At 52.2% G+C, this 20,694-nt stretch overlaps 1 protein-coding gene across 1 annotated transcript; it reads left to right on the top strand.

Moving 5' to 3' along the window:
* The first annotated feature begins 657 nt into the window (after positions 1-657).
* Bnip5 (BCL2 interacting protein 5) lies at positions 658-19,486 on the top strand. Its single transcript, XM_052164098.1, has 12 exons — positions 658-722; positions 6,314-6,915; positions 7,727-7,846; positions 10,409-10,473; positions 10,678-10,915; positions 12,119-12,250; positions 13,092-13,153; positions 13,351-13,588; positions 14,053-14,178; positions 14,705-14,769; positions 16,261-16,524; positions 16,704-19,486. Exons 1-12 carry the CDS (start codon positions 658-660, stop codon positions 16,737-16,739), a joined length of 2,013 nt encoding a protein of 670 aa, XP_052020058.1. The 3' UTR covers positions 16,740-19,486.
* The last annotated feature ends 1,208 nt before the right edge of the window (positions 19,487-20,694 follow it).

The following is a 20,694-nucleotide window of genomic DNA, read 5'->3' as shown; positions in this document are numbered from 1 at the left end:
CATGGGTGCTAGGAACTGAACCCAGGTCCTCTGCAAGAGCCGCCAGTGTTCTTAATCACTGAGCCACCTCTTCAGCTCTCTAGAGCTTTATTTGGGGGGGGGGGCAGGACAAAATGACAGAGAAGGTCGGGTAGGCCTTTGTCTCAAAAAAAAGCAAAAATAAAAACAAAACAACAACAAAACAAAAAACAAATAAAACCCCCAAAACAAAACCAGCAAATCCCCGAGAAGTCGGCTACCGGGAATTGGGAGTCTTTTTTTTTTAGATAGTGCTGATCTTTAGACACGAAGGCTCCAATAAAACTTAGCTTTCAGTTTTACACACCGGCCAAACATAAGGCTGGTTTCCAAGCACTGGTTTCGTTCTGGGATTCAGGTACAATAAGGAAGTTGCCAACTGAAACTATGCGTGCTTTTTCTCCTCTCTCTCCTGGGTAGAGAGCTCCCATCTCGGCCCACAGGAGCCAGAGCAACAGGTGGAGCTGCGACCGGCCCTCCTCTCCGATTGGCTACCTGTGAGCTCAGCACCAGGGAAAGGAGACTATATATAGCCCAGAAGTCCAGAGCCCCTCTCAATATTAGCAGCCGCAACAGCAGTTTCTTCTCTCTGCAAGTGCTGGACCTGACCCACTAAGGACTTGTACTTAACAGGGCACAATGCCCAGCTCCAGGAATCCCAACCTAGGGATGTCCCGGGACAGCAGCGACTTCCGTGGTCTGAGGTAAGCTGAATCTTCTCTTTGGGAACCCAGGCAATGGGTGGGTATTTCAGGGTCCCCAAAGGAAACTGGGCATGAGAGTAAGAGACCCGAATCCAGACTGAGTCTACTTCTAGCTTGCTGTCTTCCTAGGATCTGTTTTCTTATTTTTTTTTAAAAAGATGGCACACACACACAAACACACATACACACATACACACACACACACACACACACACACACACACACACACACACATGCCAGGCAGTGGTGGTGCACGCTTTTAATCCCAGCACTTGGGAGGCAGAGGCAGGTGGATTTCTGAATTGGAGGCCAGCCTGTCTACAGAGTGAGTTTCAGGACAGCCAGGGCTACACAGAGAAACCCTGTCTCGAAAACCAAAAAAGAAAAGATGGATCAGGGGTGGGGGTAGGGAGGCCAGTAGCGTGGCTCGGAAGGAAGAGGCACTTGCTACTGACTTCCAAGTTTGAGTTCAATCCCTGGGTTTAAGGATTCACCTGACTCTTTATAAACAAAAGACTGATACAAGTATTTGACAGGGAAAAGTAAGAACTCATCTGAATCTTCACATGCGCGTTATGTTACACCCCCCATGACACCCCTGAATACCCCAAAACACATACACATGCACAGACACACACCATAAACACACACACACTATACAACACATACTACACACATCACACACACACCACATATATGCCATATGCATACATACCCATACACATACACACACACTGCACACATACACACACTGCACACACACACACACACACACACACACACACACACACAGAGCACCTGTGGGTAATGGGTGTGAAGGAGTCCTGCATTCTAAGTGGGCTCAGCACTTTCAGGGACTGGGACTGTAGGAACCCAAGAAGGACCCCACAAAAAAAGGTGGACGCCTTGATTTGTTGCCACTTAACAAGTGGGGCCAGGCTCGCTAGCGGAGGTTCAGGGGTCCCCAGAGAGCCCCCTGTGGTTCAGGGGTCCCCAGAAAGCCCCTTACTACCCAGCCTGTGGGTTTAGGGGTCCCAGAGAGCCCCCCATGGGTTCAGGGGTCCCCAGAGAGCCCCTTACTACCCAGCCTGTGGGTTTAGGGGTCCCAGAGAGCCCCCCATGGGTTCAGGGGTCCCCAGAGAGCCCCCTGTGGTTCAGGGGTCCCCAGAGAGCCCCCCATGGGTTCAGGGGTCCCCAGAGAGCCCCCTGTGGTTCAGGGGTCCCCAGAGAGCCCCCTGTGGTTCAGGGGTCCCCAGAGAGCCCCTTACTACCCAGCCTGTGGGTTTAGGGGTCCCCAGAGAGCCCCCCATGGGTTCAGGGGTCCCCAGAGAGCCCCTTACTACCCAGCCTGTGGGAAGCAAGAGTCATGAAAGTGGCTGTACCTTTCTCTGTAGGAATTCAAAACAGCAGCTCTGCTCTCGGCCCCTCCTGGCCTCCCCTGGAAGGGTCTGAGTTCTGGGCGGTTTGTGCCCCGGAAAGACATCGTGGGCTTAGGCAGATAGCCATTGGCCATGGGGCTGCGAGACTCACGCTGGATTCATAATGTTGTACCTGGGATGCATACATTCACTCTCTATACACACATGTAGATGTGTGACTACACAGTGTGTGTGTGTGTGTGTGTGTGTAGACATTGTTGGTATAAGAGTGACATAACAGAATCTGGGTTTGGACCAGAGAAGAATGTTTAGGTCAGGCTCTCTGCTGCCAGCTCTGGGACTTTGACCATGAGTCAGCAGCCCAGGACAGCAGCGCCTCCTGACAGACAGATAGACGCAGTCTGAGTCATTCACTGGGCGCTGTCAGAGTCGATGCAATCACCGAGGTGAAAGGGCTTATAGTGTTTGTGTGTAACTGTTTATTTGTGCCATAAACAACCAGGGCCTGCCTGGCCAAGGGTGAGGACAGCAGGGGACCCTCTGACCAGGCGTCCCTTCCAGATCTTAGACATGGGGCCAGGAGCAAACTTGACAGTGCAACTTCAGCCTCTTATGCCCCGAACAGAGACCGTACTGGGTATTCTGAGTTAGTGCAGGGTGACAGTGTGCACAGTGTATTCCCGCAGGGCTTTCCATAGCGTCTGGGAGGTGGTGTGTGTGTGTGTGTGTGTGTGTGTGTGCATGTGTATCTGTGTGTGTGAGAGAGTGTATATGTGTGTGAGTATGTGTGTGTGAGTGTGTGTATCTGTGTGTGTGAGAGAGAGAGAGAGTGTGTGTGTGTGTGCGTGTATGTGTGTGTGTGTGTGATGCCTACAGGGGTGGAGGAGGGAGCACTTTGCGGAGAGAGAAACAGGCAAGGCAAAGTCATGTAATGAGGTCAGAGCTCAGTTTAGAAAATATACCAAACACAGTCTCGTGCTGGGGAAAACCACTCCAGCTCGGTGTGACTTCTCTGGTCCTTTGTGGCTGTGAAATGAGTCACTGGAGCCGGTTTCCTATCTTAGCCCCTGTGATCTGTGCATCAGACCTAGGGTGGACGGACTTTGTTCTGAAGTCTACTCTCAGCTGTGGCAACAAACGTGTTTACATGAGTGGTTGGGTATCCATGTGCCCAGGCTCTCCCAGTCTGGGCCAGGAAGTTGTCTGGGATGGGTAACATTTCATGCTGAGGACACCCAGAAAGATCACTGTCGGTGTGATTTGGGGAGGTGGGTCAGCATCTTCTCAGAGAAGACAGATATGCACAGAGAACGTCTCTCTAGGGAAACAGGCTCTCCTGTCTGGTCAACCATACTCTCTCAGTGCCTGACCTGGAGCTGGAATAGTTTCTAGAACATTCCAAAGAAGGAGCCAGGCAGAGGGGTCGGGGAGGGTAGAGATGAGTTTAGTCAGTTGACCTAGAAAGAGTCTCCAGGATGTGCTCGTGGGATTGAAGGCCAAGATGCCAGGGCTTGGGGTCAGGAGGTCTTGGGGACCCTGGAGTGTTCCTTCACTGGGAATCATGGGAGAAGCATCGTGGCACTGTGTGAGTGTGGTAAAGTCGCAGGCAGGAGAAAGATGCTGAGCTCATCTCCACAGCTGGGAAGACTGTTTCCATGGCAACCGCCCCCCCTTTTAAAAGATGGCTGTTCCTTCCTTTCCACTAGGCGGGGATGCTCCCACCTGCTGTGGGATGGACCCCTGGTGCCAAGCCACCTCAGGGAAGACAGGGGCTGAATATGGTGTCCCACACATGTGGCTGCTTTCACGATTTGGTTGGACAACCATCCTGGCTAACAGAAGCCCTGATCACTGTTTGAACAATATTTCAATATTTCTGGCTCAACTTCCTTTGATAATAATTCATATTATCAGGCCGTCCATTGGTTTAAATTTGCCCTCTCTTAAGCCTGCAATCTACTAAAGGGAGGGGTAGCTGCTGCCCTTGAAGTCCCGGCTTGACCATTGTAAATGCTAGAACATTCTCTTTTGGGTGTACATCGCATCTTGCTTGTGGATGTGTCCTCGAGAGAGAGAAATTCGGAGGCCGGTGCATGGTAAAAGCCAAGAGAAGTGTGTGTGGAGAAGGTCAAATATTGTCCTTGATTTTTTAATTCTCGATCTCCTGCCCTGAGCTGTATTTTGGAAGCACGACAGTAAGGCAGCTGACCTCTGGGGCTTCAGGGACATGAACCGGTTTCCACGGAAGGTGCAGGCATCATTCCAGGTTTCTACATGGCCTAGACAGTCCCTTTAAGGGACATTAGCGACCAGGGCTGCTTTCCAAATTGCCTCCTCCCTGGCCACCTGACAACATCCTCACTTCCTTCAGGGCTTTCCGTGTGAGACATCAGGCAGTACTGTGGGTCTTCATAGCCTGTGGTGATGGTGTCTGCTATAGGGTCAAGTTCTCCCATCCCGGACAGAGTCGTGTGTGTGGGTGTATGTGTGTGTGTGTGATGTGTGCTGTATATATTGTGTGTGTAGTGTATGTGGTGTGTGCTATATATGTTGTGTGTGTGGTGTGTGGTGTGTGTGTGTGTGGTGTGTGCTGTATATGTTGTGTGTGTGGTGTGTGTGTGTATGTGTGTGTGTGGTGTGTGCTGTATATGTTGTGTGTGTGGTGTGTGTGGTGTGTGTGGTATGTGTGGTGTGTGGTGTGTGGTGTGTGTGTGTGTGGTGTGATGTGCTCATGCCATGGCACTGGGTGAAACTCAGAGGATAATTTTTCAGAGTCAGTTCTCTCCTTCCACCATGTAGGTCCCAGGTATTGAACTCAGATGGTCAGGTTTGGCAGCAATCACCTTTACCCACTGAGCCCTCTCATCAGCCCAATTCCAGATTCTTATTTTGTTTCTGTGCTAGACCTAGCAGTGGAAAACATGTAAGATAAATTAATAAAAGCCAGGGATGTAAAGCATGTAAGATAAATTAATAAAAGCCAGGGATGTGGTGGAAATATATGCTTTATTATTTACTTATTTATGTATGTATGCATCTGTTGTGTGTGTGCGCCGTGTGTGTATATGCTGTGCGTGCATATCTGTCATGTGTGTTTGTGTATGTATCTGCCCTGTGTATTTGTATGTCTATGTATCTTGCCTGTGTGTATGTATGTATATCTGCCACATATATATGTGTGTGTGTTAGCCGTGTGTGTTTGTGTGTGTATCTGCCCTGTGTATATGTATGTATCTGCTGTGTGTGTGCATATCTACTGTGTGTGTGCCTGTGGAGGCAGAAGCAGCATCAGATCCCCTGGGAGCTGGGGTTATAGACAGTTATCTGAGGCTGTGGTTGTTCGTGCTGGGGACAGAACATGGGTCCTCTTCAGAATGCTGGCCCATCTTGCTAGCTCATGGCATTTTAAAAAATATTTATTCATCTATTTATTCTAAGCACCCACACAGGGCAAGACACAACCTCTAATTCCAGCTCCAGAGTATTTAACACCCTCTTGTGGGCTCTCTGGACCATGCACTTATATGGACATATGCACAGACAGATACATAGATACTCAAAATTTTTTTTTAATTTGCCAGGCATGATAATGTCTACATTTAGTTCTAGTACTTGGGAGTTCGAGGCCAGCCTGGTCTACATATGGAGTTCTAGGACAACCAGGGCTTCACAGAGACCCTGACTTAAAAATAAGAAGAACCTAATGATAGAAGTAGGGGAAAGGTCATATGGAGACCTTGAAGGGGTGTGGCCCAGGGGGGAGAGGGCATAGCTTTGCGGCTGGATTTTCCCTGTGAGAGCTGCAATCCGGGTCTTTGATTCTCAGGCCAACCACACCAGTGTGGGCGAGGAGGAGGGTGAGGGTCCTGTTTCTGCTGAGAGGAAGGCCTCCCGACAAATTAGTTATTTTAGAGTCACAAACTCCAAATCATCTGGGGAGAGAGAGGTGACAGTGTGAGGGTTGTTTCTCTGGGCCACTCTGGTGATGCCGCTTACCGCTGGAGACCTGATTCTGTTTCCGCCTCTGGGAAATGGGGGTAGTGGCCTCCTTTCTTCCCTGTGGGGCTAGGCAGGGGACTTTAAGCAGGACAGAGCTTTAGAAAGCATCACCAGGAATGGGTGGCGTCATGAGGACAGAATGTCTGTGAACGCAGCCGGGCGTGGGCGTCTTGCAGGGACATCTCCTGACGGAGCTCTTTGTTTTGGTTTTAGCCCCGTGGAGACCCGGAAGGGCTCAAAGAAACCTCCAGGAAATAAGAGAGCCCGATCTTTGGACCGCCAGGCTCCCAGGAAGGACCCCGAGTCCTCGAACTCCAGGCGCCCCTCCAGCCCCACCTGCAGGAGGACGGCCAGCGATGGGGCCAGAAGTTCTGAGAACCTATCTCACTTTGCAGAGGCCCAGGGCGCTGCCGCCGCCGCCGCAGCCCCTCTGGGAGAGGGGCACAGATTTCTCCCCAGGGAGCAGGGGCCCCCAGAAGACACCAAGAAAGAGAAGCCTCCGCGGGAGGCCGAGCAGAGCTTTTGGAGGATAGTGATGAATCTCTTACTCATGAGGATGGAGGAGCCCAGAGAAAAGGCCAGCAGGATGTCAAAGGGGAACAGAGGGGACCTGTCTGAGGCAACCGAGGAGCCGGCCCCCAGGAAGAAATCCCAGGACAAGAGGACCAGCCGCAAGAAACACAGTCACAGGAAGCCTGTTGTCGGAGGGCCTCCTGGACCCCAGACCGCAGACACACAAGGCCAAGAGGACATGCCGCCCAGTTTGGCTACCTCGCGCGTCCCCGAGGAGGGAGACCCGGGGCTGATCTGCAGGGGTGAGCAGACTAGGGTAACCCCACTGCCCCACCCCAAGGCCCAGGGGGCTCTGTTTGTTTACTAAATGTCCTCAGTTCAGAAGTGGGTCTCCTGGCTCATCACAGTTTACACACACACACACACACACACACACACACACACACACACACAAAGTGCTTGCTGCCCAGTGGCTGGTGTTAAATGCAATGGGATTTGGGGAGGGGTGGAAGGAGCCAGTCTCCCACCCTGCGAGCCTATGGGTGCCTACCAGCGCCCTGTCTAGACGCTGCTCTGTCAAGAATAAATCTGCTGCTGGGCATAGTGGCGCACGCCTTTAATCCCTGCACTCGGGGGACAGAGGCAGGCAGATCTCTGAGATTGACGTCAGTGTGGTTTACAGAGCAAGTTCCAGGACAGCCAGGGCTACGCTGGGGAAACCCAGTCTCGAAAAACAAACAAAAGAACAAATTGGTTGCGCTGGTTTCTCCGTGGCTGCCTCTGGAGCCTCTGATGCCTCCGTGATGAAAGGAGAGGCTCCCAAGCGTCCCCATGGAGCAGAAGTCTCCTCTCAGAGGTTTCAGCCAGTGCTGGAGGCGCCCGTGCACACTGTGGCTTTGGCGGGAAAGGAGGCTCAGAGAGAGCTGGTGGGGAGCGTGGCCTGAGACTTCCCACTTTCCCGCTGGAAATCCTGGCCAGCTTCTGACTTGGGGTGAGATTTAGGGGTGGCTGCTGCCCTGGCCCGTCACTCTGTGTAGGCATATTTCCTGCTGGTCAACAAGGTCTGAGGAATGTCACTAGATCGGTTTTGACTCTCTTTCATTTGACTTCCAGGGGGACCAGATTCTGACCTCCCTCAGGCCTTGCCCACGGAAGGAGGCCATGCTGAAACCCCAGATAGCTCTGGCCAAGCTGCAGGTCCTCCAGCAGAAGAGGACCCCAGGAAGCCCAACGGTGAGTCCGAGGCCTAGCGTCTTTCTTTCCTTATGGGTGGGCGTCTGCATCAGACTAGAGGGGCTGCTCCGGGCTAGCACGTGGATCTGTCTTGCCTGTTGTGCTGCTTCTGGCATTGCGGTGAACTTATTTTAGAGCTGAGCAGGAGAGAGGCTGAGGGGACAGACGGGCGCTCCTGCCTCGGTGACCATGGCAATGTGGCTTTGCTTTCAACTTTGTAAAATGTCGCTTGAAATATGTAGAAGACGGGGCAGGGATGCACCGCGCGCACCTACAGTGCTTGCCCGACATCGGGAAGCTGGCATTAGGTCCCCAGCACTGCCTAAATAGGATGTGGTGGTGTACACGCTCAATCCCAGCACTGGGGAGGTGCAGGCAGGAGAAGTGGTTCAAGATCATCTGCTGTGTAGTGATCGGAGGCCACATGATGCTTCATGAGTCCCTATTCATCTATCTATCTATCTATCTATCTATCTATCTATCTATCTATCTTATCTATTTACCTATCATCTATCTAATCTATCATCTATTTATCTAGCCTATCTACCTATCTATTTTATCTATCATCTATCTATTCATCCATCTATCCATCTATCCATCCATCCAACTATCCATCTATCCATCCATTCTTCTATTTATTCATCTATCTATATATCTTATCTATCAAGTCTATCTAATCTATCATCTATCTATCCATCCATCAGTCTATCCATTCATCTATCCATCTATCCATCTACCCATCCATCCATCCATCCATCCATCCATCCATCTATCTATCCATTCATCTATCTATTCTATATATTTTATCTAAGTCTATCTAATCTATCATTTATCTGTACATCCATCAATCTATCCATCCATTCATCTATCCATCTACCCATCCATCTATCCACTATCCATCCATCCACTATCCATCCATCCAACCATCCATCCATCTATCCATCCATCTATCTTTTCATCTATCTTTCTATATATCTTATCTATCAAGTCAATCTGATCTGTCATCTATCCATCCATCCATCGATTATGTCCATCTTTATCTTTCTATTATACCTACTACCTATCTGTTGACTAGAGACTAAAGGTGTAGTTAGACAGGGACTCTGCTTTAGCAGGTAAGAGGTCTTGGACTTCCCTAAACAAGACAGCTACATGGGAAAATGGGAAGAACCGTCCAACGGCCACAGCGAATAGCTGTCAGACTGTTTTGATCTTCTTGCAGAATTATGGGGAATAAAACGAAGCTTCACCAGTACAGACTTAAACACTTGTCTCTCCGCAGTGTGTCCAGCCTCAGACACAATCAGGACACCTCCACAATACCTTCTTTATCTAAGCCAGAGCATGCAAGGGCTAGAAAGGCATCTCTGTGGCCAATTTGTAAGGTGTTTATTTTACCACTGTCTTGGCTGAGAGGATAGTGAACTGTAGACTGAGTCAGGAAACAGGAGGCCAGGGGGCTGATGAGAGACCGGGAGGGAGGGGTAGAAATCCCCACAGCTAGTTGGGGACAGAGACTCTTGTTTGTTTGTCATTTCGTGCAAACAGACCTTTGGGGTACAGCTAGTGGGCCCCAGCTAGTGGGGTGGGCACACCACCCTTGTGTAAGGCAGAGTAAGCCACCCAAGGAAATGTTCTCATGTGAGGTGGAGTGGAGGCAGCTACGGGGCAGGCGCAGTGTGACCTGTGGAGTGCCAGCCGATGTCCACTCTGTGCCTTAGGATGGGAACCTGCCATTTCTACAGATCCCCCTGATTACTATGTGCAGCTGGAAGAGTTGGAATCAGCCTTGGAAAATGTTTCTAATTCCTGTTCCTTGTTTGATGTCCCGGCAGCCTATGAGAGTGGCGGGGGACAGATATTGTGACCCATATTTCACAGGGAACGCTATAAAGATCCAGAGGAGGCCGGGAGTGACTTAGCCACCACCGGTTCAAAGTTCGCAGATCTATGAAGCTCAGTTGGCAGGGCAGGTGGACGTCAGGCCTTATATCCCAAAATAAAAAACCAAAAACCATCATGTGCCGGGCGGTGGTGGCGCACGCCTTCAATCCCAGCACTTGGGAGGCAGAGGCGGGTGGATTTCTGTGTTTGAGGCCAGCCTTGTCTACAGAGTGAGTTTCAGGACAGCCAGGGCTACACAGAGAAACCCTGTCTCAAACAAACAAACAAACACATCGAGCTTTGGGCATGTTCCAGCAAGCCCCGATGATGTGAGTTTGATTCCTGGGACCCGTGTAAAAAAAGGAGAGAAATGGCTTCCAAAAGAGGCCCTCTGACCTCCCCATGTGTTTCTCTTCTCCCTAATAATTAAATTATAAAAATTAATTAAGAAACTTATAAAGTCATACTTTGCCTCAAAAACACTTCCCGTGACTAGGCCAGCTCTCAGTCAGGATGGTAGGGGATGGGAGGGTCTTTGGGTATGGGGCGGGGAATGGGAGGGTCTTTGGGTATCTGGGGAACTTTAATCCTGAGGGTTCCAGGCTGTTTTCTTTCTCCCTGGGAATCCAGATCTGGACACTGTCTGTGCACTTAGGCGCTACTCATGCTCTCTTGCAGAGGATGACGTCATCTGGCAGATCGTAGAATTGCTCAAGAAAGCTGGAGACCAACTAGAAGAAGAGGTGAGGCGCAGGCATCGGAGAGCGCCTGCAGAGCTGCTGCCGCTCCCGGTTCGTGCCCCGCTGCCTCCCTGTCCCAGTTAACCCCACTCCCTAATTCCAGAAGCCCTCCCACGCGGGATCCGCCCTGCCTGTCTCCGTCTCCTCCCCTCAAGGCCCGGGGGTCTGACTCAGTTTCTTTCTCCGCCTTCCCCCCCGCCCCCCCAGCAGGCACAGGTCCCTCAGCCAGAAGCGGTTCCTCCACAAAAGCCAACGCCACCCCCCAGGAAGAAATCCCAGGAGAAGAAGTCTAGCCTGAAGAGAGCCTTGTCCCTCAAGAAGCCTGCCTCGGAGGAACCCAAGAGAGTCGGCGGCGCAGCCACTACCCTTGAAACCCGGCCCAAGAGGCCCAGCTTCCTGCCCCTGTGTGTTAGTAGCCCGCGAACTTCCACCTCCAGCAGCTATGGTAAGCAGACTCGACCAGTTGCCATAGCAACTGCAGCTGCCTCCCGCTCTGGAATCTTACTGATGCTCACACTAGGCCTTGAGCAGTGTAGGGAAGATGGAGATGGAGAAGAGGCAAAACTTGTCACCTCCCCACGGTCTCACTCGGGTACCGGCAGCCCATCTCAGCCCGTGAAGTGACAGTGTACAGGGTCCCCAGCCACTCGCCTCTCTGCAGCTGGCCTGGGGACATTTTTTGTAACAGAACTGTAGACAATGGTCCTGGGTTCCCAGCAACACTTTTTTTTTCTCTTTTAATGTGTGTGGATGTTTTGTCTACGTGTATGTCTGGATGCCTCGTGCGTGCCTGGTGTTTGTGGAGGGCAGAGGTGGACATCAGATCCTGGAGCTGGAGTTACAGATGGTTGTGAGCCACCATGTGGGAATCCAGCCTGGTCATCTGGAAAAGCCGCTGGTGCTCGTGGCCACGGAGCCATCTCCCCGCACACAGGCCAACTTCATTGCGATTGTTTGCTGGGTGGTTGTCTGGGATAGCGTCTCATGTAGCCTAGGCTAGTCTTAAACCTTGCGTAGCCACAAAATGACCCTGAACTTCATGTCTGCTGCCTCTACTTCCCAAACACAGAAATTACAGACTTGTGCACCACCACTCAGTGTGTGTGGTACTAGGCCTGGGACCCAGGGCCTCGTGCCTGGAGCGAAGTGATGTCATAGTCACGTGGCTCATCAAAGCGGGAGCCAGATTTAGAGGGAGGATTGATCACATTGGCTCTTCCTGGGTGTTAGGGTTCACAGGGGCCAGACTTCTATGACACCGTTGTCAGAAGAACTTCTGGCTTAGAGAGCACAGATTTTGGGGTCATAGGAGGGATTTTCATGCAAGGCATTTTAGTCAATGGATCTTCCGTCATGGCACAGAGCCAGACACCTAGTGTCCCCTAGTGGACCAACCGAAAACAGCCGCTAGGTAAGGGAACGCCATGGAAATAGAAAAAAGTCAGAGAAACCAAGGAAAGGCAGTTCGGGGGAGGGGGAGTCCCCAGAACTTGATCCGGGTCCCCAAACAGAGCCGCAGACCTGGCACCGCCCAGAAGCTCACTGTAGCCTTGCAGAGCCCAAAGGTGGGGTCCACTAGCACCTGCCTGGGCTCAGAGCCAGCTGCCGGGCGTGGCTGACACACACACTGTGCCTTTCTGTTTCCCAGACTTGGAGGTGCCCGCGATCCATGAGGTCCCGACTGAATATGGTGAAGGCTCCCATCCCTCTGACCACCCGCCAGCTGTCGTATTTCAGGGACCGGAGGAGAAGCCACTGCTGGACAGAGCCTCAGAATCTAGTTAGTCCCCTATCCCTCAGAAACACCCCCCTCCGCCACCCCCAACCTCTGGCAAAAGTCTTGACTCTGCTGTTTAGAAAGGGGAAACTGAGGCAGAGAGGGAGGCCAAGGCCTGTTTCAGTCTCCCTGTGGGAAGCCGCGAGCTGTGGAGACAGCTCGGGCCCAGAGCATACTTCACCCGCTGGCCTCAGTTTCTCCATTTTGCGAGGGTGGCCCTTGAGAGTTGCTGGAGGTTCTAACTGAATGGCAGCCTGTAATACAAGGCAGGGCAGGCCTGTCAGCTGACAGATTGTTGCCATTGATCAATGTCATTGCTGTTAAGTGGCCAGCTTGAGAGTTGGCGTGGTGACAGGAAGGGACTGAGATCACAGAAGGAAGGTCTCGCCACAGTTATCAGTTTTTTAAAAGATTTATTTATTATTATATATAGGTACACTGTAGCTGTCTTCAGACACTCCAAAAGAGAGCGTCAGATCTTTACAGATGGTTGTGAGCCACCATGTGGTTGCTGGGATTTGAACTCAGGACCTCCGGAAGAGCAGTCAGTGCTCTTAACCACTGAGCCACCTCTTCAGCCCCCTCAGTTATCAGTTTATTGTTGACAGAACCAGGCCTGAATGTAAAATATTGCCTAGCATCTGGAGATGCTTCAAACAGCCTTGGGGGAGGCGGGGAGGCTGGCGAGATCCCCGCATGGATGGGTCATTTAATGGATGTGCGGTCAGTCAAGTTTCTGCACTCCAGACTGTATTTGGAAAGAGAAGAAAAGCAGAAAAGTTGGGGTGTGTGGACCTGGCCCCGACCTCAGAAGCCCTTGTAAGACACCCTGTCCTTTTCCTAGGAGAATTCAGGCGGAAGATCCTGGCTCTGCTGCAGAATGCAGAAGAAGAGAGAGAGGAGCAGGTGAGGGTGCCTCCCCCCCCAACGCTCCTGCTCTTCAGGGGACCCCAACCCTCTACTTCATTCTAAGCTCCGAACTGCCCCCCCCCAACAACCCCCAGCACCAAAGGCCTTCACCCCTCCTGCTCCTTCTAGGCTGTAGTTCACCTTTGACCTTGAGGCCAGAAGCCCTGACTCAGTCTCTCTTTTTCTCCCCATAGCAGGAGGCAGAGGAGAACAGAGAAACCCGGGCCCCAGCCGGCAAGGTGAAGTCCCAGGGGAAGAAGTCTAACCTCCGGAGAGCCTTTTCTCTCAGGAAACACAGCCCCAAGGATTCTAAGAGAACGGAGGCTTTGGGGACGCCAGGCTCCGGCAGCCCGGAGGGGCGGCCACACAAGAGGCACGGCTTCCTGCCCATGTGTGTCAGTGGCCACAGAGCTTCCTTCTCCAGCAGCCCAGGTGAGCAGGCCTGGCGTGACCATGGTAACCTCAAGCCTTGACTCTGCTTTCTGCGGTGGGAGGTGTGGGGAGGTGAAGATGTCAATTTCTGCAGGACACCTAATCAGAAGCTCAGCGTTCCCTTTCCTTTTTTTTTTTTTTAAAGATTTATTTATTATATGTAAGCACACTGTAGCTGTCTTTCAGACACCCCAGAGGAGGGCATCAGATCTCATTACAGATGGTTGTGAGCCACCATGTGGTTGCTGGGATTTGAACTCAGGACTTTCAGAAGAGCAGTCAGTGCTCTTAACCGCGGAGCCATCTCTCCAGCCCCATCCATGCGCTTCTTAAACTGCAGTTCGCGGGGAAGCAGAGGGCAGAGAGGGAACACAGATCCCCTCAGAAGTAGGGCAGGGCTGGTACCCCCCCTTCCTGCCCTGAGGACTGAGACAAGTTCATCCATTTCTCTGCATCCCTTACAGAAAGCCTGGAGTTCCAGAAGACAGAGGCTGCAGGAGGGGGACCAGCCGGGTCCCCAGAAGCGCCTTTGCAGGCCAGAAGTCACACGCCAGAAGAGGGGCCTTCAACAGAGAGAGCCTGGGAATCTAGTCAGTATACCCTGTGCCCTCTGCTAATCTCTCTTCCACATGCCCCAGGCTAAGTAGGGAATGCTTTGAGGAGTGGAAAAGATGGCTGACCGCCCCCCATCCCCAGGACATCCTGCAGTGGGGACAGGGACAATTGGTGTGCTCTTTTTTGAAAAACAGATTTATTTAGTTTATGTGTTTGTGTCCTCTATCTGTATGTATGCCTTCCTGCCAGAAGGGGGCACCAGGTCCCATTACAGATGGTTGTGAGCCACCTTGTGGTTGCTGGGAATTGAACTCAGGACCTCTTGGAAGAGCAGCCAGTGCTCTTAACCGCTGAGCCATGCCTCCAGCACCTGTCAGTGTGCTCTTTAAGCTGAGGCTGCTGGGTAAGGATAGGCTTTAGGGTCCTTAGTCAATTTCACCAGTGTAAATGGTTCTACCTTGGTCCAGTTCAAGCTGCTCCTAACGACCACCCTGTGAATTTCCTGCGTATGTTAGTGAGCCCAGCTGGGGGCAGCCTCTCATCCTTTCTTTCTTCCCTCAGAGGAGTTCATGATCCAAAGGCTCGTGGCGAGTCTCCAAGAGGTGGACAGCGAGCTAGGGAGGCAGGTGAGTACCCCTCCAAGTATGTCCAGGCAGATACAGGGCCCGAGCTCCCTCCCCTGAGACCTGGGTTCTGTCCCTACTTCTGAGTGACCTGGTCATGTCCTTTGACCTCTCTGAGCCTCAATGTCCCCTTTTGCAAAATAGGGATACTCCCTGTTCGAGTAAACAGTGGGTGTTCCTGCAGGAAACACAAACACGCATGGATGGTGAAGAGAATCTTAGCTTAAAAGAATAGAATCGCAGGCAGGCTGGGGAGACGCCTCAGCAAGGAGAGAGCTTGTGGTGCGAGCCTGAGTTCAAATCCCAAGCACGAGTGTGAAAAAGCCAGGCTGGGGATCACTCACCTGTCAGAACAGAGATGTATGGGGAGGGGACAGGAAGGTCAAGGTTGCTGGGGTTGGATGGTGGTGAGCCGACCTGACCTCCGGGGTCCGCGAGAGACTATCTCAAGGGAATAAGGCAGATCCCTAGAGCAGGGATACCAGACATTCTCTGGCCTCCATATGTACACTTACATGTGTGCATACATCACATACATGCGCACATGTATGTACACACATGCTATCTCACACACACACACATACACACACACATATATACACACAGAGAGAGAATATTCTAATGACTCCCAATCAGGGTCTGCCCCAACCCAAATCCAAAGACACAGCACCTCACACCCCTCAGATCCTGCCACAGGGTCACCTTCCGTCCAGTGAGCCGCTTAGCTGGACCCAGTTCTTTCGAGCTATCCTGCCCCCAACACAGGCTCCTGCCCTGGACCAGCAGTCACCCTTAGAGATAGGCAGGCCCCTCGAGGGCCTGGAGGTGCTTCTGCTTCCCAGGCCCAGCCGCAGCCCCGGGCCACCTGCACCTCACCTCCCAGTGGCCAGAGCCTCCTAACACAGCCAGAAGCAATGGGGGAAAATTGGCATTGCGGCCCCGCTGAGAGCAGCCTCCGCTGGCTGAAGACCTCAGCCCACTGGGGGAGGCATCCACATGTCGCTGCCCCCGCCACCTTACCGTCTTTGTCCAGGTCTTTATTCCCCATCAGTGTGACCAGGATCTCAAATAAATCGCATGTGACCCAAGTCTTTGTCTTTGGGTCCCCGCGCCCCTCCTCGGGAGACCCCAGTTACCAGAAGGATCTTAGTGTGGAGCTAAGAAGTAATAATCTTTTAAATGTTTTTCTTGAGTGTACTTCCAACCGTTTTGGAGAGGGGATCTGGTCAACCCCACTTTTCTAGCTAAAGGGGGCCTCAGGGTGACGCGTTCTGTGCCATATTGGCTCTCCGTACATGCGCTTTCGTTTGTTTTTTGTTTTTTCTTTTTTTGTTTTGGTGTTTGTCTTGTTTTACCCTGTAGCTGCAAGCCATACCTTGTAGAAGTGAGGGTGGGGAAGTGGAGGGATTTAACGAAGGAGTGCTCACCCAGGATAAGGGGAGCAGGCTGGGGTTGGGGGAGGGGACCCTGCCGATGACTCCACTTCCGTTCCAGATCCGGAAGTACCCCAGCTTCAGACGTTTCTTTAACGACTTCTCAGACACCTCCCTCAGGAAGCTGGTGGCCACCTTAGACAGACAGAAGGCCCGCCTCTCGGAGGAAGGCAGGAGGCTCGCCAACAGGCCGCCGCCGTGTGACTTTGTCACGCTGAACAAGTTTGCCGCCAACCACAGCTGCGCCATCTGCACCCTCATGCAGTCCAGGGGCGAATACAAGGGACACAGTTACGCCCACTTCCTGTCCAGGAAGGCCCAGCAGGTGAGAACTGGCCCAGGAGGCGTGCAGGAAGTGGCAGGCGCTATTTGATCGAGTGATGGGCTTTGGAGACAGAGGCTGCTGTGTGGGGACAGCTGGGGCGGAGGGGGCTGCAGAGGCCAGCGGACCTAGCGTGGGAGTGGCTCGGCTGCTGACTCGGCCTCTGGCTTTTCCCCTCCCAGGACATCACGAAGCTGGATAGCCAGAGTCCGGACTGAAGATGGGACCTCTTGTGTACTTCCCGAATGTCCCTACAGACAAGAATGGACCGTGGACAATTCTCCGCGCTCAGCGCTGTCTGGGAACATCATCTTCCTGGAAGCCGGACCCAGAAGCTGGGCTGGGGTTGGCACTGGAATGGGGTTAGGAGGTCAGTGGCCTCTGCGTGGCCTCTGCGTCCCATCCCCCAACCCCCAACTCACGCCATCAGGAAGAAGGGTGACTGACACCTGCCAAACCCATGACTCTTAGCTGGTGTGTGTGTGTCTGCCTGCCTCTCTCTCTCTCTCTCTGTGCCTTTGGGTGGAGGGAAGGAGTATAGGTCAGAGGTCAATCCCAGGCGGGTAGCTTCCAGTTCCATCTGCCTTGTTTGAGACTCACCCAAGAGGGCTTGTCTAAGGTTAAGAGTCCGAGGAATCCACCTGGTTCTGCCTCTCCAGCACTGACGTCACAAACATCTGCCACCACACCCTGCCATAAATGAGTCTTCATTTTGAAAAATAGGGGTTTTTTTTCCCAGTTTTTTTTTTGGGGGGGGGGTGTTTCGAAACAGGGTTTCTCTGTGTAGCCCTGGCTGTCCTGGAACTCACTCTGTACCCCAGGCTGGCCTTGAACTCAGAAATCTGCCTGCCTCTGCCTCCCAAGCGCCTAGATTAAAGGCGTGCACGACCACTGCCTGGGGAAAAGTAGTATTTTAATTCAGTTTCTAACTGGAAAATGCACTTACTCAAACAGCTGGGTCTCTGTCACGTCATTCACTCAGTTGATCAAATAATGCTCTTGGATCCACGAGAGACCCCTGGGAACCCTGCAGACCTCAGCAGGAGCCAGGGACCAACCTATAGATCAGAGGGCTGACCTCTGATCTCCCAGAATCCTATTAGCCTTTATGAAGATTCTGAAAGTTACCTTGTGTCATGCCTATAATTATTTTATTGTATTGAGAAAAGGTCTCACTCTGTGGCCCAGAGCAGCATCTCCCAGCCCCACCCTCTTCTCTTGAGTACGGAGACTACAGTCGTGTGCCCCCAGCCTGGGCTACTTTTTCATAGTCACAGCTGGGTACATTTCAGAAAGTCAGAGGGCTTCAGGCTGGACTGCCCCAGAAGCTCACTGCCCCAAGACATGCCGTCTCCATCCTGTCTGTACTGGCTGGTTTTGTGGGTCAATTTGGTACAAGCTAGATCCATCTGAGAACAGTCTCACAGGTGAGGACACGCCTCTGCGAGATCCAATTGTGGGGCATTTCTCAATTAGTGGTCAATGTGGAAGGGCTCAGCCCCTTGAGGGTGGAGCTATCCCTGGGCTGGTGGTCCTGGGTTCGAAGAAAGCAGGCTGAGCAAGCCAGGGGAAGCGAGCCAGCAAGCAGCGCCCCTCTGTGGCCTCTGCTTCAGCTCCGGGTTCCTGCCCCGTGTGAGTTCCTGTCCTGTTTTCCTTTGGCTGTGAACAGCAGCGTGGAAGCGTAAACAGGTTAAACCCTTTCTTCTCAGTTTACTTTTTTGGTCACAGTGTTTTGTTGCAGGGTTAGAAACCCTAACTAAGACACTGTCCTCGCGGATGGCTGGGACGTGTCTTGAAATAGGGCCTCTTGTGGATGTGTCTGTCTGCACAAATGTGAGGTGCAGGTGCCTTCAGGCTGGACTGCCCCAAGACATGCCGTCCCCATCCTGTCGTACTGGCTGGTTTTGTGTGTCAATTTGGTACAAGCTAGATCCATCTGAGAACAGTCTCACAGGTGAGGACACGCCTCAGCTGGGCATCTCTGTCTCAGGTCCACACCCATGCACAGGGGCTGGAGCCACTGCCTCCCTGGGTCATTGGCGGGAATGGTCTGGGGGCGATTAAAGCTTGTATACCACGCTGAGTCTTGCTGGCCTTGGAAACTGTTGGCGGAGGCACGGCAGGCTCGCGGCATGATGGGCTGGGCAGGGCAGCCAAATGAAGGCTCGGAGGCCTGGCTCTCAGGTGGCGGCAGTCTCAAGCAGAAGGCTTCCTTTCAGGAAGCTCAACTAAAATCATCCGTTTATTTCGAATTCCATCAAGGGGTCTTTTATTGGCACTTGGTGATCTCCTTATAGATCGATTTTAGGTAGTATTCTGGGATGAGGTCTGTATGTGCAAGAACTAACTTTTTGAATGACTTTTTTAAAAGATTGTTTGTACATTGGTGTTTTGCCTGCGCGTGCGTCTGTGTGTGGGTGTCAGACTCCTGGAACTGGACTTACGGGCAATTGCTGTCATGTGGATACTGGAATTGAACCTGGGGCCTCTGGAAGAGCAGCCAGTGCACTCTTAACCACTGAGCCATTTCTCCAGCCCTGGGAACTAAAGTTTTGAAACAAGGATCAGGAACCTTTTGTACATAGTTTATTTTTATCATTAAGACACCCAGTCTTTTACATAGTTCAGGTTAGCCGCCACACCCGACTGTACATAGTTTTATTTATATAAAGATTTTGTTTTTATTTTAAATTATGTGGGTTTGTGTACCGGAGTGCAGTTCCCTCAGACGCCAGAAGAGGGCACTGTATCTCATGGCGCTGGGGTTGCAGCCGGTTGTGAGCCGCCTGCCTTGGAACAGGGCTTGTTTTACCCCTGAGCACTCTCTCCAAAACTTGGACGTTGTTTTTTATCTGTAACAATGACTATCTAGGCTGCAGAACATTTGTTATAACTTTCCGATGATGGCATCCAAGTCTGGTTTTTATACTGTGTTGTTTGAACCAATAAAGACACTGAGTCAAAAGTGTAAACTGAATCTTTTCAGGGAAGCTGGATCACCCACCCCCCACCCCCACCCCCACCCCCGTGCTCCATCCAGTGGAGACAAAATGGTTGCTCCCTTGTTCCTTCCAGAGGAGGCAAGATGGCCACCACCAGGCGCATCCAGGACACTCAGAGCCTGCTAATGGTGGGGCCAGCCTCCCTGTCCCTCAGGTTCTCTATGGCCCATTCTTGGGGTGACACTGTGCTGACACAGTAACAAAAGGGGGTCCTAGGTTGGTTGGTCATGAGCCCTGGGCTTCCCATCCGCTCCCAGGCTGATAATGTCAGGAATGAGATATTGCTGTCCTAACCTGAGGCACAGAAAGCCTGGGTCAGCCATCTTTCTTTCTGGTTACTTCATGAAGCTGATGTGACTTAGCACAGATGTAGATGGAGGGAGGGGGACGCTCTCTGCTGTGTGTCTGAATGGGGAGAGGAGGGCATGGTTGAGGGGAAGTTTATTGTAGACATGAGTGACAGGGAGACCAGAGGTATCTGGGAAAGTCCGGACTGCGCATGGCCAGCAGACTGACCTGGGCCATGAGATGGGGTGGATGTTGGGGTTTTGTCTAAGCTCCACCCCACACCTACCTGGCAATGGCCAGGTATGCCCCGCCCCAGAGATCTGGCCCACTATAAGAGGGGCCACTTGCCCCTCCTCTCTCTGCTCACCGCTCTCCCACATACTCTCACCTCTCTGCCCCTGGGGCTCTTCCCCCCACACACATGGTCATGGCTGGCCTCCACTCTCTCTCTCTCTCTCCCTCTCTCTCTACCTCTCTCTCTCTACCACTAACTCCCATCCCCTATTCTGAATAAACTCTATTCTATACCATGTCTGTGTGTGTGTGGTCCCTCAGGGGCAGAGGTGCCCAGGCAAGGGCCCGCCTAGACACCTTCCCCCACGCCGCCTAGCCACACTCACCTAACCCCTATACCCCCCACCTTTAAGCCTCATCATCCTGCTAAATCCTTCATTCAGAAGTAACCCTGAATCCTTCAGTGGAGATCGAGATAGAAGAGGGGGGAAGACCAAAAGAGAAGCCACAAATCAAGAGGCCACATAGCCAAAATGGCTGCTTATACAAGAATCAGAGAATCTGGGGGAAGGGGAGTAACCCGCTGGTGTTGGAGAGGTTGAAGGTAGGGGCCGGGTGTGTCAGCCAGGATGTCTCTGTAGCAGGTACT

This window comes from Apodemus sylvaticus, chromosome 19 (genome assembly GCF_947179515.1).
Source record: "Apodemus sylvaticus chromosome 19, mApoSyl1.1, whole genome shotgun sequence".
Classification (NCBI taxonomy): domain Eukaryota; kingdom Metazoa; phylum Chordata; class Mammalia; order Rodentia; family Muridae; genus Apodemus; species Apodemus sylvaticus.
Note: the sequence above shows the minus strand (reverse complement) of the source record. Positions and strands in the feature narration are given on the sequence as shown.

What these genes read in the sequence shown, in the direction of transcription:
- Bnip5 (XM_052164098.1), top strand. Translation starts at nt 658, where the DNA reads ATGCCCAGCTCCAGGAATCCCAACCTAGGGATGTCCCGGGACAGCAGC. An exon ending in AGCGACTTCCGTGGTCTGAG is followed by an intron (nt 723 to 6,313) that starts GTAAGCTGAATC and finishes TTTTGGTTTTAG; the next exon opens with CCCCGTGGAGACCCGGAAGG. An exon ending in ACAGCGAGCTAGGGAGGCAG is followed by an intron (nt 14,770 to 16,260) that starts GTGAGTACCCCT and finishes CTTCCGTTCCAG; the next exon opens with ATCCGGAAGTACCCCAGCTT.